The following is a 25,951-nucleotide window of genomic DNA, read 5'->3' on the forward strand; positions in this document are numbered from 1 at the left end:
CTGCTGTGATGCCCTACGGGCGGTGCAGGTATCCAATAAATAAATAACAAAATATAAATGCAGATGAATTAAAAAATTCTGACACTGGGATTCATAATCTTTAAAAATTCGAAAGACTAAGATGCTTCAAATAGGAAATGTGTAGTGCAAATGGAACCAAGTACCAACCACCAACTGCAAATTTTTTGAAAATCGAAATGTTCACACACCACTTCCTTTAATGCAGTCTGATCTGGGAAACCTCTAAGGTGGTGTGGATTTCAGTTTGGTTGATTAACCGCCATTATTCATTAACTGCAGCTCCTTTTCGTCGGTTTAGTACCTTGCACAGAGTTCCTCTGAGCAGAACAGAACCGAAACTGTATGAAAAATTGTTAAAACTAGGCGTTAAGCAGAATGAACCTGCAAGACCAAGAGGGAAAGTTGTGGACTGCTGTGAAGTGGCCACGGCACATTATTGTAACTCCCTGTGGTCTAGACAGAAATTATCATGGAACTATTGGTGATTTTCATGATGTAAAAAGGGCGTCTCAATCGATCCAGTATGGTGATGTTATGGAGAAAATGCCACGATAGTATGAGGCAAGTGATTTAAAGGAACGAGAGGCAAGGGAGAAATCGCTTTTTGGCATTTGAATATAGCCAGCGTGAAAGCGAACTGTTAGGCAGTCGATGTGCTCTTTGGGAGAGCTTCGAATCACTGAGCATGATGAATGAAAAAAACTAGACATGCAGTTTTTTGCAATTAACACTACAGGTGAGCCATACCCAGGGATCATCAGTTTGTCATGTTGCTTTGCAGACCCACTGTGGTGACTCAGTGATTAGTGTGATTGGCTACTCAGTCAGGAGTTCCCAGGTTCAAACCAGGCCACAGCAGCCGCATTTCGAAGGAGAGGAAATGCAAAAGGTGTTCGTGTGCTGTGGGATGTCAGTGCAGCTTAAATGTCCCCAGGTGGTCGACATTATTCCCGAAGCCTCCACTAGGCACCCCTTCCTCCCTTTTCTTTCATGTGACAACTACTGCACCAATTCCCTTCCTCAAAAACCAATTTTCAAAACAAGATGGAAAATTTTCCAAGTCACTTTCGCCTTTTTGCATCTTTTATGCTCATAAATTTTAATAATCGTGTGCTGGTTTAATCATGAAAAACAGAGTTTCAATTTTGTATGCTGGTGGAAAGCGAAAACAATGTTGCTTTTTTCTACACACTATTTTATCGGAGCAGTTAACTGTGCCTTGTCCTTATTGTTTGTAAGTAGTGAATGTGAGGCATGTAATGAATGTAAGGCCACTATCATACTATATTCTTTTTGTTCGATTCTATTCGATTCTTGCCATCCACCTGTCGGTCTGTCTGACTGATTCTAGTGACAGCAAGGTCATGGGGCAATCAAACTGCAAGAAAGAAAAATCGGAATTAAAAAGAAATCATGTGAAATCGTTAGTATATCGACCCCCCCCCCCCAAAAAAAAAAAGCCTTTAAGCAGATAACAGAGCACCGTATCACCATACACAGATGTTGTAATAAGGCTTGGAATTAAAGAAACACTCTTTCACAAAACTTCTTGGGCTTGAAATGTGCCCTGTTAGCCCCATGGGCTCAATGATACTTCTTAACAAATTGCACTTCATATTTACATAGGCCCTTCTAGTCCAGGAAAATCAGCCTCTTCAAAATACAGGCTCGATGCCTGATGTGAACTGCGCTGTCGTGGTCCTGCAGATGTTCTACTATAGCACGAAAACTTCCTGCCCCCATCATGCTCTGTTGCTGCATTGCCGGCACCAGGAAGCTCATGCAATGAGGCTATGTGGCTCTTTTATCCCGTTAGCATGCAAACATCCATGTAACAGTGCTCGTATGGCATGTTTTTACAGCAAACTCTGACAACAATGTGTCAGTGTGCCGGTAAACTACTTAGGCAGCAGAGCAAATTATGTTGTTCTGTGCATGCTAATCCCTCTTGTACTAGTTCAGGGTGCTGCCGTAGTGCGGGGTCAATTTTTGTGAAACTCGATGCACTAGAGGAACCAGCTGTAGCATTTGTTCGTTCATTGTTATTGTTTTGTAAGTGTGTGTAACTAATTTCTATGTAGAAGTATTTATACTGGGTGTTCTCTTTAGACATTTTTCTTTAAAGAGCCTTGCAAGATACCAGAATGCGGTCTTTGAAGATGGATTGATGGCAAGGTGGTGATTGTGTGCACGATAGCATCTAGTGCTTGTATGTGCGTGATAGCATGATAAACGACTAGTTTAACTAATTACTAGTAATTACTTTTTAGATTATGGTTTTAGGGCATAATATTATATTGCAGAACTGTTTGCAGTAGACAAAGAAGGCAAACAGAATTTTTTAAATATTTAAATTGCTTTACAAGATAAGGTGCTGGAAGTAGTATAGCTCCACTTCACACCGGTTGGATGCGTTTAAAAATAAGTTATCGAATCATTTTTTTAAGTCCACATTATCATGCACATAATGACTGCCTTGCCATACAGTCCACCTGCATTGACTGAAGTCTTTTTAGACTGAAGTCTTCGCGGCTTTTTAAAGAAAAATCTGTATGGACTGAAAAATAACTTTCAGTAACCAATTCATTGTGATTTTATCTGGAAAGTTGTAATGACAGTAAGAAACATCTTTTCAAATTTCTTCCAACAAGCCAGGCTTTTTCGTGGCTCTCTTCTTTTTATTTTTTGCTATAATTTGGACCCTTTCATTATGGAAAATACAAAGTTATGGTACAGAATGTAAAAATCACTCTTATACCAAAATTGTGAACACCTTGAACCTACCATACTCATGCAATCTGTTCCCAGACGGGTGCCTGTACTATTCACGGTTAGTGTTAGCCTTACTTTTTTGTGGCCTTCCTTTTGGGTTTTGCATCTTTCACATTTGGGGTGAGAAAGCATGCCAGATAGAATGCCTGGCATGACTTTCTGTTTCTAAGACCACTGCAGTTGTGACAAACATCAATGTGCTGCCACATAGTATTTTTACTATTTAGGGGGATTTATTTTTTGGCTGGGAAAAAGAAGTGTGCAAGCACTGTCGCGCTGGCGGCCTTCCTCATGCTAGGCACTCTCCCTTTCCTGTCACAATGTGCACCCTCTCTCTGGGTGATCAGAAAGAGGCTTAGGTGGAGCTCTTTCAATTTTTGCTGTGCAATCTTCTTTCAGATTTACTCTTTGACCTTAATCGCTCAATTCTACTGGACGTTGTGGGTTACAACGAATTAAGGAACCAGTTAATGCTGCCACTTTTCATCCTTTATTTCAGATGTTAACATGCGAGCATTGTTTATTTTACCAGGGCTGACAAGGATTACGGTGAAATGCTGGACATGAAGACATCTGGAAGTGGCAGCAAAAGTGTAAGAGCCCTAATTTGTGCCATAGAGGGGTCGTTAAAAAATTCTTACGCTTTTGCAACTGCACTCGGCACCAGTTCTAGGTCTCCTGTACCACTAGCCTTCTTCACAGCAGGCACCAGCTGCCAAATTTCTTCCGTTGCACTTTTTCAAGAGCAGCTGCTACAGTGGCTCAGTGGTTGTGGTGCTTGGCTGCTAACCAGAAAGATGCGGGTTCGATCCTGGCCATGGTGATCTTATTTTGATGGAGGGAAATGGTTGAGGCCTGTGTACTCTGCGATGTCGGTGCGCGTTAAAGAACCCCGCGTGGTCGAAATTATCCAGAGCCATAGCCTGAGTTGCTTTTGGATGTTAAACCCCATAAACAATCTTGTAAAAAAATACATAGCGCACTCAGGACAACGGACAAAGGTGCGCTTTATATATTTTTACAAGATGCAATACCAACTAGCTCAAATGTCGATTCTGCCCCATAAACAATAAACCATAAACTTTTTCAAGAGTGTAGCACTAGAAATGAACAGCTGTTGAATCCTATAACTCTGAGCAGGCATTCTCTGTTACAGTCCTGGAGTGCTGGAAAGACAAATTTAAGTTGCTTTTTTTACTGTCATCATTACACCTTCCCCTCCATTTGCGTGCCTCAGCTTCGAAGAAATAGTAATTTTATTAAGTCCTGAAAAGCTGTTGTCATGGTGTGTACGCTTCTTGCGGAGAATGAGGAACCTACAGCCTGCAGTATCGGGGTTAATGCCTGGAAGTAGCGATGAAAATTATAAATAACAGTTCCGGCCCCTCTTCAGGCCTTTGGAATACAAGGAGCACCACATAACCTCTGCAATAGAGTTTGGCATCAGCAGAAGTGATGTGTGCAGTGGTTGCTTTACCTTTGGCAGAAGCTGTGAATGCATAAACTTTTTCCTCAGCTAAAAAAAAAAAAAACTTCCATAGTCTGTTTGTTGAAAGGCTTGCATATGCATAGCCCTCTTTGCTGTCACTGGGCAGAAGCCAGAAATGTCGGAGAATGTTAGTGCAGAGTGCTTCAAGTAAAAATATATGCTGTTCTTAATTATATACTTAATGAACTTCTTAAAAAAAATGAGCAAGCGCTGCTTTATGGCGACAATTTGCGATGATTGAAATAGTGCCCTTGTGGTCCAGATGCACTTCAACTGTTGACCAGATCATTTCTGCCTGCCAATGACTCTGATAGAACTCTGTAGTATAACACAGGACGGCAGTAAATGTGAACGGTCATCTTTCACCCAGTCATGTGTTTTGCACCTTGTTTCTGTTTTTATGTTTGCATTATGTCTTTATAGCACTTAAAAATTTCTTCGAGAAAGTTATTTGTACTTGGTAATGATGGAATTAGCACAAAGAAATGGGAATAGAGTCAAAGAAAGGGACAGGACATAAGCTAACATTCAACAGTTCTTCACTGAAACACATGCACTGACAGCAGTTCTACGCATACGCTAAGCCATTCATTGACAATCACACATTATGCTATCACAAGGGTTTCGACAAAAGCAAAAAGGTAGAATAATCTATGGGAGAGCATGATAATTCGTGAAGTTAAAGCTTTGTAAAACACAGTTCTGTCTGAATCGTGTTTACCGACAATGCACTGACACAGGGGTCACTTTCTGCAATCTTTTCTGCTTCAGGCAGCTCACTTTCAAGTCGTTAGTCAGGAAGTCAAATGGCACACTCTCTTAATCTGTTGTTCAGGCAGCAACCTGACTGTCCAATATAAACAGGGGCAAGAATGGCGCGCCATTTGAGCCAAACTGCTCCATTGCATTAAGCCTGCTGCATGCTTCTACAAATGGGCATTTTCACCAATGATGTGGCAAAGTACGATTCTATTCAATGAGCAGAAGCCACTTCGAATGCCAGTTAATGGGGGCCATCACTTACGGGCATGACTTTAGGTGAACAACGGAATTGAAACTTGTTTTGCTCTTGTGCATTTTACGACCTGGTGTTAGGCTACGGTGGGAGTGCTATTGAAATGACATAGGCAAGATGTTGCTATCCCAATTTCAACTAGCTTCGAATGAGGCGGAGTCAAAGGGCAGTACTGTCAGTAGTGTAGTAGTAGAACTTTCTGACGGGCTAGTTGGCACATCTCTATTAAACAGCGTGCGCTAACAGGACGTACACAGGAAACTGTCTCCAAGTTTCCTGTGTACGTCCTGTTAGCGCACGCTGTTTAATAGTGTAGTAGTTGGCGCTTACCCTGTCGATCTCTTTGCTTAAGAGAACTTCTTGTTGGGCTAGGTGGTTATAGATTTTTGTAATTTAAAGGCGTCAAAACCACGCGCGCACACACGCACATGCACGAGAGAGAACAGAACGTCTGTGCCGTTCTCTTCTGCACGTGTGTGCATGTGTGTGCGCGCGCGTATTTGTGTGTATATTTGTGTGTGTGTGTGTGGTTTTGGCACCTTTAAATTACATTGATCTATTTCTTTGCATCTATTTTTGTGTCTTTTGCACTGATTTCATTACTATCATGTCTTACCAGCGAGCTCAAATCACCGTTTTCTTTTCACTGAGCATCACGTTTAGGAGTGAAATGTTTGGGGACAGCATTTGGCCAGTCTTGAGACTGAATGAAACGGCAAAATGGCACTGACAAATGGGACGAGAGAAAAGAACAGACACAAGCACTGACCAGCAAACACTAGCTGACTAGTGAATTTGCGCAAAACAAAACAGCATTGCTGCAAAACTTGCAATTTCTCTGCATAGGAAGAAGATAAGAAGGCGAACTTGGTGGCAGCTGTTGTCATTCTGCTTCAAAGAGGATGTTGATACAGTTAAATCTCGATGTATTGAACTTCAATTAACGAAATCCTCGATGTAACGAAATATTCCAGTTTTCATAGCTTCGCATCCATAGCACACCATGTATTTTTAGCTTCACCTTATTGAAGTAGATTTTGCCGCACTGTCAGTGTAATGAAATTTCATTGCTGGCTGGAAATGAACCCGAGGAAAATTTGTATCGTGGGCGTGAGTGGTCGAGCGGAGCGCATGCTCAAGTGCGCATCAGAGCCCGTACGTAATATGAGTGCCACCCGGCTTTCATACAGAGCACATAGGCAGATGCAAATATGATGCCAATCATAGTAGTGAGGGTGCCGCTGGCTGCGCCATACGTGCAGGGATACGGTAGGCGTAGCTGGCAAAGGACAGGGTTAATTGGAGAGACATGGGAGAGGCCTTTGCCCTGCAGTGGGCATAGTCAGGCTGATGATGATGGTGGTGACCAGTCAGCACGAAGTGAAATTGAAGTCTGAATTTACGGGCAAGGCGGGCACAGGCGTCTGCGCAGCCTTGAAAGCCTGCCAGGCCAGCCCGTGGCTTTTGCTATCTTTCCCAAAATCGGTGCCGAATGGGATGCCGCTTTTATCATGTTTACAGATGCCGAAAGCTTGGTAAAAGGACTGGAAAAGGCAGTGCCATTGGCACACCCATCAGCTGTGAAGGCCCTCGCGTGCTTCACACTTGACAACCTCTCTTCTCACTCAGATGATGTGCGTATGTGCAGAAAGACACACACTTGCACTTATAATGGAAAACACGAGGAGCATTGACATGGAGAAAGAAAGGGGAAAGGCATACGGCATGGTCAGCCGCGAGGTCGTAGCCGTGACATTAACAGGACGTGTCGTCGTGCCAGCAGTGTGCTCGGGACACTTACAAGAGGATAATGACAGCAGAACCAAAATAAAAGACGAGTGTGTCATTGCAGTCACCCACAACGTGGTTGGTGCGATAGGCGTACTGAGAAGGCTTGCAAGCTCGATCATAAGCAAGGCGCGCGTAATGCCGCTGCTGCTGGTGAAGAAACGGCAGAAGTAAAGGAGCACTTTAATCGCAAAAAAAGGCTTTTCCCGTGAGTTGTCTGAAGCCCGTTTTTGGCGGATTCTCAGCTTGCGGAGGGATGAATTTCGATGTAACGAAATCTCAGTATTGTGAATTGAAATGCCGATTTTACCAACTTCGTTAAATCGAGGTTTAACCGTATCAAAAACTCATCCAAGCATTTCTTATTTGTGCATGCTTGCGGTGACGAAATAGACTTGATTTTTTTTCGTCTTGCAGGTGCTTCAAGCATGGGATGTCCCCTACTACACATCATATGCGCGACAAGCAAAGTGAGTGCTGCTTTTGCTGTCGGAGGTTTAGCCATACTGCTGTACTCCCTACCTGCTTCTTGACCTTGTTCACTGCACTGGATATTTAAATGGAGCTGCCAGCAAATGGGCAAAGGTTTACAATTTTTCTTGGATTTGTTTTTGTTTACTCTAGGTTTTATGTTTTTGCAAGAATCTTAAAAATTAAAAAATAAACAGAAATGTGAAAAGTAGCGAGAACAGCAAAGAAGGACAGACAATCTGAGTACTTGCGGAGAACCTTACAGCTGGTGTGCTATTTACTCATGAAACAAGACACTATACTCTGCTTCATACATATAGCATGCAACGCTGCCAAAGCTAGCACACCTGTTCGTGCAGGCTAAGTCCATGCCCAAAAAATAGTTTGCCATACAACCAAGGTGTGCACAAGCATATTTCATTGCGCCATATATTATGTGCCGCGAATCGGAATGTGCTGGACTTCGCTTTACCTCTTGCCACTTTTTGTCCTCCAACTCAACAAGACTTCGAGAAGTAAGAATGACTTTGGCGGTCTGATATACAGTTGGCAGGGCGAGTAGTTCACACTCAGCACAAATTATAGCCAGAGGGTCCAAGTACTGAGCGCCTCACAGCTTCGACCGTAATTCTCGGTGCTACCACTTCGTTTTATACCGCTTTTTGTTTTCGTCCAAACAGCCACCGAGGGCTTCAAGATGGACAAATTATACGTGGCGGAGTATTATGGTTTCGCGGACACACTACTTCCACAGCCTCCGCCGCGTTGCCTGCTATGTATGAAATGGGCGGAGTATACATGCACTGATGTTAGAGAAAGCAGGAAGCACTATCCTCACATGTAATGAAGCAGATACATAGGCCTAATTGGGCATATGGCTATAAAGTCGATTTTCGTGTAGTTACTGCATCTCTCTTGAGAGAGCTTTGCAAGCAGCTGTCTGATGCAAGAACCACTCTTTGCTAAGTGATGTGCTTCTTTGGCTAGCCTTATAGGTTCTTGCCTTTTAATGCTCAACATGCCTGCTTTGTCAAAAAGGGCTTCACACCTGAACTTTTGGCAGCAGTTTGAATTATGAGACATTGAATTTTTGTGTACCGTTCTTATGTTCTCAAATCTCTCTCTGATTTAAGTCTAATTTGTTGCAAATATTTCTCGCGCCTTGTATAAAGCAACCAGAGCAAAGTTGCTCCACCTTAATTGGCGACATTTCTCAATTGGTTTAACATGTGTTCTACATGTGGTAGCACCGTGACATTCTCAAGTTATTCCCCGTCATTTTTTGCCAAATTTAGTGCAGTGATGTGCTGCGAGGTGATTTCATAGAGACTAATTGCTACAGGAAATGAATGCCTAGTATGACAAATGCGTGCAAGTTCTACAGAAACCATGAAACAGAATTCACTTGCCCCGCATTTTCCCCTTTGTTTGCGAGTTGTAACTTTGCTACTCCGTGGTACTTGCCCATGTGCCCAGATTCCAGCTGAAGTCCTCCGACTATGCTCCTTACCTTTCTCTTGGCTGCTGCATGGACGGACTGAATGAAATCTTCCGTGCCCTGTACGGAGTCTACCTCGAGACGGAAGACGTTAAGCAGGGAGAGGTTTGGCATCAGGATGTCGTTAAGCTGGTGAGCGATTGGTTGGTTAACTGATTGATACTTTATTTGGCCCGTATCTATGGTCTCTTGGGCTTACCCCTGACAACAGGCTGGTGTCATTACTAATTAGCTACTCTCCTTACTTGCTTGTTCCTTGCAAGGCTTCTAGGCAGTGTGTTTTTCTGGCCTTGAAGAATGCATTCATCAAAAGCAGTGACCAGTTTACAGCAAAGAGATGTGCCTGTTCCTGGGAATGTCAGCATTGCTGTAGAGAGGCTTCGAGTGGTTTTTTGTGAATTGACACGACCACTTTAATTGGAGCGCAGCAGCAGCATCGGATTTAATGCAGCCAAGTTTTCTTCTTAGTGCCACATGATGCTAAAAGGTACCTGTCCAGGTTTGAACATTATGAATAAACAACTGTGGCATGTAGGTTGGGTGGTTGTGATCATCTTTGCAAAATGTTGCAGCCATACATACTGTGAAAGGCGGTGAGAACTGAAATGGAAGCCTGCTCATCAATCCTCTTAACGCAGCCTTTCCTCTTTCTTTTGCTGTCACAAGCGCAATTGGGATAGCCTTTGTGACAGAAGCTGCATTGATTTTGCGTGTTTGTGCCTGTGTGGTACAGGTATTACCGTATAAATGGTGTAAGGGCTGCACTTATTCGAGGGCCAATTTCCAGAGTGCGGCCCATACACACGATGTGCGAAAAAAAGAATTAAGTAAAAACATAGCATTCAGGGATTGAGCGGCATTTATTCTACATTTAATTGCCACTCGCGGAGTCTTCAGACTCCGAGCTGGTGCTGTGCTCTGGTACACACTCATCCCATAAGATGTCGCGCAGCGTGTCCTCTTCCAACGCATAGACGTTGTTCCACACTTCCATCACATTGCAGAGCAGCTCTTTTTCCAGTTCAGGCAATTTGTATGGCTTGCCTCGGAAAGCATACTTTTTGCTGCTTGTGCTCCTCGATGCATCCTTTTGGTTGCACCATCGTGGGACACCCTTTTTGGCCACTTCGAATTTCCTGCCCGCCACATGCTTTCCATGTTAAAGAGCAAACTCCCCAGCTGTGTAGCTATTAAGGTGCTTATCCATCGTGATAAAATTGCAATGCTCGGCGACAGCATACGAAAGCCCCAGCTACAGTGAATTAATGCGCTACCACAACTCCCGTGCCTTTGACAGCCACAAAAAGCGCTGGAGCTGGTGATACTGATCCGGTAAGGATAGCGGGGGCTTGCGGCAGAGGAAAAGTTGGCGATGATAATGGTGAACTGCGGCCTTGGGCGCCATCCATGGGCGGCACCTGGAAGCTCCTGTGTGCATGCACGGCCTCCGCGATCAAGCGCGCCATCGCTCGCAGCCGGAGCTGATTGTGGAGGCCACGACAAGTGCATTTAGAAGGCTATTCCCACGTGGGTCCTGGAAAGTTTGAGTGCGGCCCTTACACAGATTATTTTTTTTTTCGATATTTTATTTGGGAAGACAGGATGTGGCCCGTAAACGGGTGCAGCCCTTCCAAGCGTTTATGTGGTGCTCAAAGCTGTGGATGATATGCGAGTTGTTTACTGAAGGGCTTGTCAATTTTGACAGCTATACGGCAGAGCAAGGATGGAACGTTTTGCTCATACTTGACAACTGCACTTCTCATAATGCGCTGTGTGTATTAACTGCAGTTGGAGCGCTCACTTTGCCACCCGAAGTCGCATTGAAAGTGTAGCTGCTGGACGTGGGAAGAATATTTAAGGTGACCGGCCGGCACAGTGTTGTGCAGTGCATGCTGCTCGCAGTTGACAGTTCTGCTGCAAATGTGCCACTCCAGTTTGCACTGTACTTGTCAGAGGAGATGACAAAATGAGTGTGGATGAAGGTGCTAGCCAGTTTCATCAAGAAATGTTTTTGGAAAGTCAGCTTCTTTAACGCGCTTAAAGCAGGCGTGGAAGTCACTCGGCACAGCCAGCCCAGTGGCAACTTGTGGTGACACGTTGATGCTGACCTGACCAATTGCAATATTGCTTGACACAGTTTTGTTGGTGTGGACGTGTTCGTTAATTGTGGGGCTATTTCTGATCAAGTGATTGCCTCAGAAGTGCGGGCATCTAGCAACGCCGAAGCACCAGATCATAATGTCGTTGAGGTGTCGCAGCCTGCATCAATGTCTTGAAGCATAACCACAGCAGTGAGCATTTTGCGGGGACAAACGCATTTCAGCTTTAAACAGGTATATACATAGATTATTCAAAAGCCTTTGATCGACTCAATCACCAAACATTGTTAAAAAAACTTGAAATATATGGAATAAGAGGAACAGCTCTATCCCTTATAACATCATACCTTAAACATCGAATGCAAAGCGTTTCAATAAATGACCACCTGTCATCGCGCAGACCAATTAATACTGGCGTACCCCAGGGAAGCATTCTTGGGCCTCTCTTGTTCAACCTTTACGTGAATGACATCACTAGAATTAGCCCGCTTGCTCATTTCATATCATATGCAGACGACACCACCCTATTATTTCGCAACAGTAACTTGCAACTGCTAGAGGCTGAAATAAACAACGTCATGCGTGATCTTCATGAGTGGAGCACTGAGAACTCCCTTGAAATTAATGCTAAAAAAACAAAAGCCGTCATTTTTTCGCCCAGGCAGTTTCAGATACCGCACACTTTTGATATTACATTAGGATCAGAGGCAATACAAGTCGTAGACACAATTAAAACATTAGGAGTATATCTGCACAAAAACATGTCATGGGACAACCATGTCAATTATATTTTAACAAAGATGTCTAAATCAGTTGGAATTTTGGCAAAATTTCACTCGTTCTTACCGCAAGCCGTGAAACTACACATATACAATGCATTAATATGTTCTCATATAAACTATTGCTTTCTTGTATGGGGTACAACAACCTCAACTAATCTAAATCGCATACATGTACTGCAGAAAAAGTCCGTTCGTCATATTGTAGGGGCCGATCCACAAGCACATACAGAAGAATATTTTACTCAGCTTAAGATAACAAGTGTGCATTGCTTATACTCACAGATATTGGTAAAAAAATACAAACAACAACTCCGAAATAACCAGCTAGAATTTAATGCAATAGCACAAATAAGCAAGTCAACAAATTGCCGTGACTTGCGATTTTCACAGCCTTGGGAAATTCCTTTTTCCCGGACAAAGCTAGGACAACAAATGTTGCGCCACTCACTTCCAACTTTACTAAACACACTTCACTACAATCAAATTGACATCAACCGCACTAACATTTCCAAGGTAAAGGCTTTTCTCACGAACAATACTGCCCACTTTTAACTGATGTCATCATTCTCATTGCCTTATTGTATTAGGCTTCTGCTGCGGTGCAATAAATACTTTCATCGTTATTTTATTTCCTAACTTGCTTTGTACATATTCTATCTACAATTGTATAATTTCACTGTGTGAATTGTCTTGTCGAGCTTGTTCTGTGTAATTAATACTTCTTTTGCCTTGTTCCCCCATATTATTTTTATATGTACTTATTTCTATGAACCCTGCACTTAGAATTGCATATTGGCATTGTGTAAATTATTTTGTAAGATTTTCTGTGCATAACTAACATTTTTTTTGTTCTATTCTGCAATCTGTAAATGTATCTGTTGTTTTACTAAAATTTTGTCCTCACCAAATGCCATGTAAAGGGGGCTCGAACGTAGTCAAGTGGACTTGATTCACTTTTTGTTCGAGCCCCCTCCGTTGTTTCGAACGGAAATAAACTCAATTCAATTCAGTTCAATTCAATTCAGTTGCCATCATCAGATGTGTGGAAGACGCAGAAGACAATCCTTGAAACCTCTCCTAGTTTCCTGCGATTCCGCGAAGAATCGCAGATTTAAGCATTTTTCGCAGAATTTTGTGTTAACTGCCATACTGTTATTTTTTGACACTGCTGTTGTTAGGGCAGACATCAGCATAGGAACGATGGAACAGTGAGAAAATTGTTAATTTATCTTATTTGTATGAATATGATGCGAGGGAGGAGTCTGCACTTGCTTGCCATGCGCTTTGCTCCAAGATTATTGAAAAGTTGGCTTCTCCTACTGGATAGCACACCTGGTGGTGAAGGTTGTTTTAACTACTTTGAAAAGCTCGGTGAAGAAAAAAAGAATTATGAAACAGTTCTTATTATACTCATGCCCTGGTTCCGAACATAATGCCATTAATTTTCTGAGGCATTACTTGATGTGTGGATCACTGCATATTTGTTCTTGATTCACGGAATCAAAAATTTTCTGCTGCAGAGAGTTAGAGTCCTTAATCAATCCCTGATTTCTTTTCTCAACACATTTCAGTTTTGATTGATGTTGGCTTTTATTTTGTGTAGCCCACATATCATAAACTTTGAGGTATGATGAATGAATGTCACATGACACCCAGGGTCGTCGTAAGTGGGCTTGACTGTACTTCTGCCTCATTAATTTGTGTTGTTTTTTGTGTCCCAGCTTCATCATAGACGGGCATACACATAGTTGCTGCATTCTGAATCCACTGCTCAGCTCACATGATCTCACTGCACATCTCTGTTGTGATGATTGCATTGTGGCACTTCGTGGTGTCTGGTGTGCTGTTCTGATAGTTGGTTAGTAGACATCTTACAGATTTAGCATAACACAAACGAAGGACAGCTAAGAATAGGCGACATGTCTGCTGACTGGCTAGGCAACACGTGTTAGCTTCTGATGTAGCTTTGAACCTCCTCCTAGGCAGGAGGAGAAAGTGAAATTTCATTTGCGTGGGCTGGTTACGCAAACAGGCTTGGAGAAGGTATGACTGAGAAAAAAAAATTGCAAAATTGGTTGGTTGTGGTGGCTGTAATGGTGAATTAAATTTTTGTGGCTGTGTGTTCCTCGGATGTTGCCTTACAACCACGGGAGTGTGACAAAATTTTTAACTTGGGAGGGCTCAAGGGTCACTGTACGCAAACATGTACATTAAAACCATGATGCAACAGTCAGCAGGATTTTCAACTTACTTCATTGAACTGAAATTTCACAACGATCAAGGTGATCTCCTAGCTTGTAAGAAATCCTCCAAAAATGTTTTGTGGGTGCAGGCAACTCCCGGAAAAGCCATTATTTCTGTGCAAAATAGCCAATTATTTTTTATTCAGTTTTCTTATCACAAAACATTCACTGCGTTATGGGTCACTGGTGGGTCACATCATGTATTGTATTTCTGCTGTGCGGCACAAGTACTGAGTCGCACAATAAGTTACGGAACAGCTCAGGTTTTTCAAGGACACTGCGGAAAGTGTTTATGCCAGGTCGCAGTTGCCATCTGTTTGCAGTTCCAACAAGGTGGCTTTTAACAGTGGCTCATTAGTGGGTCACACCGCACCCATGAAAACTCAAGGGTGGCCCACCAGTGGTTGTAAGGATTAGGGCTCTGAAGATCGCTACGACAACGAACGGGTTAACAACAGTTTGTACAGCATTTATATGCTCATAGGGGTTGTGCGATGGCAGTGCACGTTAAAGAACCCTAGTGGGTCTCAATTAATCTGGAGTACTCCACTATGGTGCCACACCTCAAATACAACAGATTTTAAAGTAGGATGATGTGGTCTTGCTTCAGTTTGCCAATTTCTAACCTGTACCTTTGCTATTGAAACAGTAGAGCTAAAATTACCGTACACATTACTTATTTATTTGTTTATTTTACAATACTGCCAGCCTCCTTTTAGCGGCCAAAGCAGGAATGGGCAGAGTACAGTGCATTAGCAAACAGGCACGCACGTGGTATACATTGGGTTATGGCAGAAAAATAAACAGAAGAAAAGATAAAACAAGGTGCATCAGATGCGAGGTCTGTGCATAGTTTACAAAACTGCTATGCAATTGCCAGAGAAGATAAGGCACCACCGCCGGTGATTCACATGAAAAGAGAATATTACATACACTATTATCACAAGCAGGAATGCAAAGCAAGCAAAAGTGCTTCAACTGATTTGGATTCGGTAACATCAGGAGGCAGTCCGTTCCATTCGAGGATGAATCTCGGAAAAGAACGGTGATATGAATTTGTTTTACATTGAGGCATTAAAAGTGTTTTGGTATGTTTTCCTCAAGTAGGTCTTGTAGTATTATACAGCACGTAATCATTAAAATCCAGTCTGTTGTTGCAATCATTAAAATCCAGTCTGTTGTTGCTATTAGTGATATTGTACTATAGTTTTAGGCGGTGCGTTCTGCGGCGCTGCTCGAGCTGTGGAAGGCTCGATAGCATAAGAGGACTGCTCACTGAGATGTGCCTACCATAGGCATTAAGATAAATTGGAGAGCTCTACTTTGCACTCCCTCAATAAGGTTTATTTTTGTTTTAGTATGCGGGTCCCAGATGGCATCGGCATACTCGAGTAGTGGACGTACGAGGGCTGTGTTAGCAACCAGTTTTGTCTTTGACGTGCAGTGTTTTAATTTATGTCTTAGCATCCAGAGCCTTTGAGTGGCGCCTGAGACTACCTTCTTAATGTGAGCGCTCCAACTTAGATTTTGTTTGAGCATAAGTCCTAAATATTTATATTGGCTTATAGATGAAATTTCGTTATTGTTAATCTTGTACCTGAAGGCAAGTGGATTTTTTTTGCGTGGTATATGGTCATCTGAGCGCACTTAGATGTATTCAAGCTCATGTCCCATTTTCGACACCAGTCGGCGACAGCCGTAAGATAATTGTTCAACACCTTTTGATTGTCAGCTGTTCCGATACTAAGGTAGGCAACACAATCGTCTGCAAATAAACGGCAGTGCACAGGAGATTCAAATGACAGATCGTTGAGATAAATAAGGAAAAGTAACGGGCCCAGCACAGATCCTCGTGGGACACCTGATAGGACAGCCGCTAGTTCAGATGTGGACCTACCAAGTTTGAGGTATTGGTAACATTCAGAAAGGTAAGAATTAAGCCACTGCGTGATGTTGTTTTTTGACAGGTTTTTTAGCTTCATTTGTAGCTTGGGATGTGGGACAGAATCGAAGGCTTTTCTGAAGTCCAGGAAAACTGCGTCTATTTGTCCACCTTAATCTAAAATAGTAAGAATTTTGTGTGTAGTGTTGATTAACTGCGTGACAGTGGACAAGCCTTGATGGAAACCATGTTGACTGTTTAAGAAAAAATTGTTATTTTCTAGGACTGAACTGATGTGATTAAATATGAAATGCTCCAAGACCTTGCTCGAAGTACATAGCAAGGAAATTGGCTGGTAATTAGTTATGCAGTGCTTTTCCCCAGATTTATGGACCGGAACAATTTTGCCTAACTTCCAGTCCTTCGGAATATCTCCACTGCGCAGGCTTTTGGAGTAAATTATAAGCAGGTATTTAGCACACCATTCTGCATACCTGCAGAGAAAAACATTTGGGATGTCGTCAGGGCCGGTGGATTTTTTTGGGTCCAGGTTGCATAGAGCGGAGTGTGTGAGCGGAGAGTGCGATGCAAAAGTAAAGCGTGATGACGTCCACTTTTTTTCACATTTGAGATTTGAGTGTAGAAATATAGTCCGCATTACAAATGGTGAGATGTCAGAACCTGGTGAATGCACTTTTTTAGCACAGCTTGCGATGAAAAGTAGCAGTCACCAATGATTGAACACGGGTTAAAGGGCCACTGAGAATGAATTGAAGTTGGCCTGTATCGGTGAAAAAAATAAATACGGGCAGTGCCACCACTGCCTGTTTTTCCTGTGACGTGTCAAAAATTTTCTGTCGGGGGGGGGGACAGATCCCTGAGGCTACTCTGCATCGCCATTTGCTTTGAAACTGTGATCCTAGAATCCTTTCTGGTCTGTACATCATTAGTTTGAACCTAGTGAACGAGGGAAAATTATTATTCTCAGCAATAAATGTGTGGTTCTTTTTTCTTTGTTGCCAAACAAAACACCAATATGGTGTGAAAGATGCATAGAACTGATTCTATCTAAGAATAAAAATTGGATAGAGTTGTCTTTGGTGTCCCTTTAAAGCTGTACTGCTCCATGTTTACAGGGTTTTCAAAAGCTGCCTTCTTAAAAAATTTTTGCGTGCCTGGCCGAATTTGATTTCAACCAATGCTCACTCTGCCCCGTCTTTCCCCATCAGGCAGTGAAAGAAGGGGAAGAAGGGACGCTGCTGGGCCACATCTACTGCGACCTTTTCGAGCGACAGGAGAAGCCCAACCAAGACTGCCACTTCACCATCCAGGGGGGACGCGTGCTCCCGGACGGCTCCTATCAGGTACTGTGTTAACGGGGGGGAGGGTTGCATCCACTAAAATGCAGGCACTGATCCTTTTGACCGAGATTACATTGAAGTAGTAGTAAAAGGATAAAAAGATGCTTAAGAAGGAAATAGGAGTAAGGAGGCGGAAGTAAGAGAAAAGAAGAGACAGAAAACACAAATTAAAAAACTAAAAAGATCAAAATTGACAGATGATTACGGTAGTCAGTAATGGGAAATTTGAGCGCAGCTGTTCACACAGCACCTGCCACTGCTGATAGGTGGCGTGTTACGTTGCTAGCCACACTCCGGGATCTTCCGGTGGCGGCCACTTTCCATGTGGCCTTTCACACTGCTTCTTGGACAAGACCACCTTTTACGCCGACTACGCCAACGACGCTAACGTTGCAGAGTGCAGGAATGGGCACCAAAGAGCTGTGCTCTAAAAAATTACCGAAAGCTTTTGTAGCCATTCCAGCATATTCTACTACTGCATCACTATATTCCTTGTTGCATGTTGGTGCCTCTGTTCTGCATCATCTTCTCTTAGCTGTCAGTGGTGTATGCACTGATTCCTTCAATATGATGTGGAACTACCAATTTGCACAAAAAAAAATGAATTTTTATGTTATTTCTTTGCTAAAGTTCAGAGTGACTTTTGGATATCACGTATATGGCAAGAGTAAAACTAGGTCAAAAAGAGGAAAAAGTGTGCTTGGTACGCATAATTGTGGTGTTATCATTAACTGAATACTCAAATTTTGTTCCCTTTCATATTGGAGACTTGCCTTACCTTGGTTCATGCACCTTTCCCATTCTGTATTGAGCATGGAATATTTGTAGGCTGCATTCTACAATGTTCAGGTAGTGAATCTGAGGAAACGAAAGCAGTTTTCGGTAACAATCAAACATGAATGATTTTGCTGCATGAGCTAGCATTTATGTAGTACAAACAAATTTCATCAGAGGAAAGCGTAAAAACAGCAGGAGAACGTGATCTGCTGCCTGTTGACTGCTTGGCTGTGAAGCATTGTGAAACTTAGCCAGCCTAATTACCTATCTCCTATGATAGCCAATGCCAGTCAACCGGTGGCTCTTATATGGGCGTGTATGTGAATTTTTGGTGCATGTTGTTGCGTGGAACACATTTTGTGTGTCCGAATGGCCTACACTCAGTTGTTGTATTGCAAGTTTCTTCACAGCCAGCCGCCACAGCAGCTGTGGATTATTGGTATCAGCATCTGCCTTGTATGTGGGAGGTGTAAGGTTCGATCCCCAGTGCTGCCCCACACCCACCAGTTTCATAATGGGTTTATCGCCTGGTGTTTGATTTCGCTTGGAAAATTGTTAAAAAGGAAAGGAAATGTGCAGCAACTGTGCAGCAACTGCATCACTTCTTGGCGGACACCCGAACTGCTCAGTGGGGGAAGGGATTTGAAGAAAGCGAGAAAGAGGTGCAGGGGAGGGCTCCGGATTTTATTCAGTCACCTGGGGTTCTTTTTTAATGGCTCTGACATCGTGCAGTACACAGGCATCATTTGAATTTCGCCTCCATCAAAACGTAGTTTCCATGGCCTGCATTTGATCTCCTGTACTTGTTCTCAGCACCCAAACACCGTAACTACTGAAAAACCACACTGAAAAACCACAGCAGGTAAAATTTGTGGAAATACGGGGGAAACATAGCCTTTCGCCCCGCCCGCACTCCCACTCCGCGGATGCAGCGTTCCCGTTCGCTAACCGCGGATGGGGTTCGTGCTCGAGGGACAAAGGGAAGGGACGACACAGCGTTAACACTCATATGCTATTTATTACACTTGCAATTAATACACAGAGCGGGCCAGCTAGCTACAAAACATCAACGAGGCATTCCTCAGAAATAGAAGGCTACGTAAGAAGGACTTCCGACTTACCGGCTGGGGCGGGGGCGCGACTTCGGAGGTATCGGCGCGAACGTTTGTATGCGCCGATAATGGCGGCCGGGTTTTCCCTGCGCGCCGCATTCTTGAGGCAAAGCCATTCCCTAGCATTTGCTGGGGAAGGCGGTCAGAGCGCGCGTTTGCTGCGCTCGCTTCGCTGCCTGGAACCAGAAGTCCAGCGGCAAGGCACAACGGATCCCCGTGCGCCTGCCGCGGAAGGTGACGAGAGCGTGCGGCTCCAACCGCTCGTGACGCTGGTCGGATACCGTAGGGCCTCTCTGCGGTTCCGCAGAATTCCGCGTAACCTACGAGGTGGCGCTCCCGTCGCCGTTCCCTTTCCCCCATGAAGGAGACTTCCCTCCTCGCCCAGCCGGGGGCTGTCCGTCCCGACGGCCGACGATGAAGATGGGCCGCATCGAAACGGAGGGGGGAAACAGGTTCTCCACAAATTCTTGGAAACGAGTGTCTTTGACCCCACTCTGTGTAGACCAAAAATGCGTTATCTGTGACTTTCTTTGGCCAAGCTGTCCTTGCGGCAGTAAGATTCACCATAATCATCACCATAATTTTTCACACTCGCCCGCTTGCCACTTGTGCAGCTTCCCGTGGTGGTGCTCATGCTGAACCTTGGCAGCGCACGGTGGGGGGCACCCCCGCTGCTGACCCCGTCGTCCCTGGACAACCTGTTCCACGAGATGGGCCATGCCATGCACTCGATGCTGGCGCGCACCCGCTACCAGCACGTGACGGGCACCCGCTGTGCCACCGACCTGGCCGAGGTGCCCTCCATCCTCATGGAATACTTCTCCTCTGACCCACGGGTGAGTGGTTGGCAGGCTACAGTTGGGTACCACTTTTGACGGAATGCTGAGGGTAACTTTCAAGTTGGCTTCTATCAACAGATTACCATGTTTTAATGACAAAGAGGCTTCTGTCTGTGCAAAAAAGAGCGTTATAAAGTTAGTAAAAAAAAATACTGGCAAATAATACCAAGTGGCCAAAAAAAAATGTTCCATTTCTAAGTAAATTTTCCAACAATAAATGAATCTTTTACTGCCAAACAAACGTTAGTGTAGGGACAAAGAGCCATAGAGTTGATCTGTACTTTGAGCATAAAAAAATTGTTTGGAATTCTCCTCATTGTTCCTTTAATCTCTGCCTACATTCATGACCACCACACACTGCACCTCCTTGACAGGGAAGCTGTCTTTTGTTGAAGCTTCTCTTGTTAACTAAACAAAAAGCCCACCACACGATGAAAGGATAAGCAGAACAGTTTTGTTGCCTATAACTTATTTAAAAAAGTGAGACATTAAAGGAGCCCTGCAACACTTTTTGAGCGCAGTATATAAACTTGCTTAGTCGCTTGATTGTGTTTGATAAACATCTGAGCCAAATAGTACATTTCTACACATGGCAGAGAACCCACAATCTTGTTCGAAAGTTGGCGAGATCTTTACTGCAATGCTGTAAAACACATACCCTTATTCGGGTCGCTCGTCTGTGTGTGTAGGTTTAAAAATGGCAATTGGTTAGATTATTTCGGACGTCACACAGCTACCATGGCAGCGGACCAGTCAGCCATATCATGCCAGTGTGCTAGAAAGCCCCCCCCCCCCCCCCCCCCCCCAGAATTTTCTTATATGTCTGCAGCCCGGCACATCAAACGCTGGCTGAAACTTTGAGTGATAAATAAAAAAAAAAAAACACGAACCGCTGCATGCATATGTCAATGCTGACGTTTCAGTGGGTGGGGTTGGCGGAAGAGCTCCGACCTTCTAACATGTAAAAAAATGACAAGAGCAGAGCGAAAAGTATGAAGACGCTGGAATTCAAATTTTGATTGCAGATAACTGTACCCCTACGAAGTGCATTAAAAAAAAATTGCTGCTGGAGAATATTTGTGGAGGGGATACTGCAACTTTATTGAATATTGTGATAGGGAATAGCGATAGGGTAGCGAAGTAATACAGCACCCTGCAGGCCATGCACTGTTAATGCCAACTGCTGTTTTTCATCTTTAAGTTGTATCCTACTCTAGGTGACGGTGGCAATCCGTGGCTTCATCTTGGGCTTTGAATGGCGAAGGATGAGGCAGTCGGAGCACTTGTCTTGCTTACTGAACGAGGAGTTGTGTTGTGTGTTGTTGTGGGACACTGGTGTTCTTTCTTTACAGTCCGCGGTCCCTTTGTGGCACTAAGTAAAGCTACAATTTATATGTGAGGAGGTTGGTGTAACTGGCTTTTCACATTGCATCTCTCATGCTGTGCTCCTCTCAAGTGCCTTGCTGCGATCATTGCAAGAGGCTACGGGGGGTGGAGTCACGTGCCTGAATGTAAGGTTGTTGGCAATGCAGACTGAGTTTCCATTTGCAACAAAATGCTTATTGGGGTTCAAGCAACAAATCCCTGTTCAGTTCTTGTTACTTTTCTTTTAAGCATGAAGACTTATAAACTGTGCCAGCTAATGTCTCAGGAATTCCTGGGCAATTCTGCCATGAGAGTGATAACTTCTTGGACATCAGAAACTGCACAAAGTAAATTTTCCACTCCTGACCGGATTCGTACATGCATCCTCCTGTTTTGCAGGATGGCAATCGGTCGAGTGAGTTTGTCCAATGTGTAAAGCTTTTAGAAAGCTGCATACATTGCTACACATGTTTAAGAAAGCTGTATAGCTTTCATTTTTAGCCGTGCGCTGTGATGGATGCTAATGTGCAATTGCTCTGTAGTTAATATAAGTTTGTCTCGCAAACTGCCTTTCATCCTCTTGCTTCTCCGGTCGTGGCCTAGTAGTGCCTTCTTGTGCTGTTGGGTTTAGCATTGGGTAACTAGGCACAGCGTAGCACCATGCCAAGAAAATTTGCTTAGTTATGGCTGCAGTAGGGGTGTGCACATATTGAAATTTCTGGATACGAATTGGATACGAACATAAAGGAAAATTGTCTTCTAATATTGAATTGAATCTCTGTTCAGGAATGAAAGAATAAATGTGGAAAAAGATTAATGAGGAAACGTTTGTGATTTTTCTTAAAAAAAACAAGCATCACCTTTGCAGCCTAAATTAACCAAAACTAGGCTTACCCAGGGTCTTACCAAAAAAAAAAACATGGCACGCACATATATGTGTACTACTTGATTAGACAGCTTACAGTAGGCAACTTGTAATGTGGTCATGTAAACTGAGTGCCAAAATTAAATTTATTAATTAACACAAGAATTATCGGTACAAAAATTTCATTAATTTGGACTTCAAGGGACCAGAAGAAACGCCCTATTTATCCAAAGGCCAATTATAAAAATGCCTCGACTCCTTCCCGCTGCCTTGCGCACCCACCGGAAAAAAATAAGCTTCTGAAAATGCAAATAAGTCGTGAAGCCCTGTGAAGAGGCTCCATCGCACAAAGAGTGAACACACTGTGATGAGTGCACATTTTCGGCATCTTGAAAGAGCAACGCGGATGTAAGCGAGAGGAATACGCATTGTTGTTGGAACGATGAAGCCGCTTCTGAAAAAAAAAAAAAAAAGTGGCCATTGATGCACCAATCAGTGTCCAAAACTGCATGTAGCTGGGTTCGGACAGCTGGCTAATGCGCAGTCGCAGCCACTGTCACTTGCGGCTGGGGAGAAGCTCAGAAACTGAGACTGCATGGCCTTGCTATCTTTTCGGACCGGCTACAGGGGCCATGTTGTCCTTGTCGCACCTCTTGTTACACGCACATCAGTTGCACACGGGCTACAATGCACCATGCACTAGGTGGGATTTTTGCACGACTGCTTGCCCTGCCGATGACACCTCAATTCAGCCCCCCTTATGGAGCCCCATACGAAATTCTGCCAGTGGCCTTTTCTGCATATCATAGTTTACTAAAACAAGATGGCAAAGCTCACGCTAGAGAGTTGTGAAGATGAGAGAAGGAGTGCCATTACGAGCTTTAAGTACATTACACATTGGGAAAGATCAAACAAAGAAAAATCGTGCTTCGCATTACGATTGTTCCTAGTGGATGGTGAGCTGTCTTGTTTTAATCAAGGGTAGTATGATGGGAAAGTCCCATTGTGAAACTTCGCATGAGAGCCAAGCTTAGCTGTGTCTGAATGTGACTTGTCCATCGAAAAACAACAGAGGAGAAAGCAAAGAGGATATCTTTGTACTGCTTTCCTGGCACTTTAACCTTTATCTTCAGATAATTTACACAGATGTTGTCGTCTTACTATGGTCAGATTTATCAAAATCAACGGTCTTTGATCGCTGCCAAATACTTGGAAATTCTCTAATGTCCACTTTTTGAATTCGATATCAAATGCATAACAAGATTCGAAACAAAATATTCGAATATTTGCACACCCCTAGTCTGTAGCTATGACTTGTCTGTGGTATATGGCATCTTAACTGTACTTTAGTTAGAACTTCAGAATTTACAGTTCTCTGCGGTTCTAATGTCTAATGATGCAAGTGCCTATGCTGTTGTTGAGCAGCTTAGATCCAAAAATTGCAGTGCTGCTTAGTGCGACTGTGATGGGCCTTAGATTCAATAGAATTCAAACTCTCTTTAAGAAGCTGGCTTGGCTTTTGTCTCAGTCACTCCGCACCGAAACCTGTGGGCACCACCTTTAGCTGTGCAGTGCTTTTCAGAAGCTTTTTGGAAGGATTTGCACGTTGATGTATGCTCCGTGCTAGACCCCTCTTTGTGCCATGGGCAGCAATGTGTGTGCTTTGTGCGCAGGTGGTATCGACGTTTGCGCGCCATTACCAGACGGGTGAGCCCATGCCGTACCAGATGGCGCTGTCCCTGCGGCAGATGCGCTACCACTTTGCGGCCAGCGAGACGCAGCTGCAGGTGTTCTACGCGCTGCTCGACCAGCGCTACCACTCTCACCACCCGCTGGGCAAGAGCACCACCGAGGTGCTGGCTGAGCTGCAGGGGCAGCACTATGGGGTGCCGTATGTGCCCAACACTGTGAGTGTACTGCCACTGTTCTGCCGGCTGGGTTGGATAGGACTGCAGTGAGAGCGTTAAAGTGCAATGTGGATGGCGTGGATCTTAGACCATGAGAGTGAGATAACTTGGAGAACAAGAACGGTGCACCTGGCAGGCACTTAAAGATCATGAGTAGTGGTGTCTCTCAAGAGGAAATGGTATAACAGCTGTTTCATTGCCAGCACTCACCTATGGGGCAGAAAACTCGGAGCCTATTGAAAAGAGTTGAAAGTAAGTTGAGGACAATGCAATGAGCCATGGAAAGGATAGTGACTGAGGTAACGTAATGGGGTGACAGATTTAATCGGCAAGTGGGTTAACAAGATTGGCTTTATAGGGTAAGATGGGAAGAGTTCTGAGCAGGTCAGAGAACATATTCTAGCTGAGATCAAGCGGAAAAAATGGGAATGCGCAAGACGTCTAATGTGGCAGACAGGTAATTGATGGTCACTTAGGATTAACAGAGTGGATTCCAAGGGAAGGCATAGGGTGCAAGGGGTGGCAGATTTAGATGGCCAGATAAGGTTAGGAATTTTCGGGGGAGAAGGGAGACACAGTTTATCGGAGGTCAGTGGGAAAGGCCTCCGTCCTGCAGTGAGTGTTGTTGGGCTGCTGGAGATAATGATGGAAGGGAATCAAAAAAAAAAAGGTATTGATTGTCCTCTGTTTTTTCTTAGTTTTCTTGTGCAGTTTGACCCCTGTTCGCTGCTTGCAACTGGAAGGTTCATAACAATTTTTATCTCAGCAAAGTACAATAGGCTCCCTCTAGGACGAACTCAAAGGGACCGTGAAAATTTGTTTTTCTCATCGGAACAGCCCCCAAAAAAAGGATATCTGAGAATATAATTTAAAAAATTAAAACATGACACACTGGCCTTGTAGTTATTACAAAAGAAGGGATTTATTCCGCTGTGCATGAAGTCAGGTGAAGAGTGAGGGTATGAAATAAGCTCATGTCATGCCACTTGAAAGTGGCATTGGTCTTTTTATTTTTTATCATCTCTTTTTCTCTTCCTTCTGCAGCGGCCACTATTTGTATTATTTCCGTTTTTGCTTTTCCTCTAGCTTCAGGCACTCCTGCATTACAAGCTCTGAAAGCGTATGACAATCTTTCTTATCCCTCACCTTTCACAGTGCAACTGTTAAAAACTCTGTGAGCAGGTTCAGCATGTGTCTTACCGTCCGCCGCAGGGGATGCCAGTAAATTGAAAATAATGGTCAGGCACAAGTGTGGCCATGGAAAAAAGGAAAATTTAGGAACCTGAAAGAAAAATCCGCCTGGCCACTTGAATTGGTGTTGCCATCTGCTTTAAAAGGGCATGCTGAGTGAGCTGCCGCCGCTCTCTGTGGTACTCCTGCTGTCTTTTTTGATGGATTAACAGCGCCGTGCCATTTGGGTGCCTGAGCTAGCGTTTATGCTGCAGTATTCACACATGACTCGTACTTTCTCTTCTTACCAAGCAGTGCAGGCAAGGACCACTGTGCATCCACTGCATCATATGAACTTTTGCTCGAGGCTGGTGCAAATAAGCCGGGGGTGTATCTAGCAGGACCTTTTACAGGGGCATTAAGGACAAGTTGATACAATTCTTGTTCTTGGTAAAAATCAATTGTTTGGTTAGTGCTTGTTTGGCAATGAAAGAC

The 25,951-nt window shown here is 43.8% G+C and overlaps 1 protein-coding gene across 1 annotated transcript in view; it reads left to right on the forward strand.

The window, feature by feature from the left end:
• LOC144124829 (mitochondrial intermediate peptidase) overlaps positions 1-25,951 on the forward strand; it is a 42,254-nt gene that overhangs the window by 11,723 nt on the left and 4,580 nt on the right. The window contains exons 8-13 of the mRNA XM_077657729.1: positions 3,326-3,386; positions 7,503-7,555; positions 9,033-9,186; positions 17,290-17,424; positions 19,925-20,146; positions 24,053-24,286. Of these exons, the coding sequence (XP_077513855.1) occupies positions 3,326-3,386; positions 7,503-7,555; positions 9,033-9,186; positions 17,290-17,424; positions 19,925-20,146; positions 24,053-24,286 (859 nt within the window). The remainder of the gene's footprint in view (positions 1-3,325; positions 3,387-7,502; positions 7,556-9,032; positions 9,187-17,289; positions 17,425-19,924; positions 20,147-24,052; positions 24,287-25,951) is intronic.

The sequence above is a fragment of the Amblyomma americanum genome, chromosome 3, assembly GCF_052857255.1.
Source record: "Amblyomma americanum isolate KBUSLIRL-KWMA chromosome 3, ASM5285725v1, whole genome shotgun sequence".
In the NCBI taxonomy this organism is placed as follows: domain Eukaryota; kingdom Metazoa; phylum Arthropoda; class Arachnida; order Ixodida; family Ixodidae; genus Amblyomma; species Amblyomma americanum.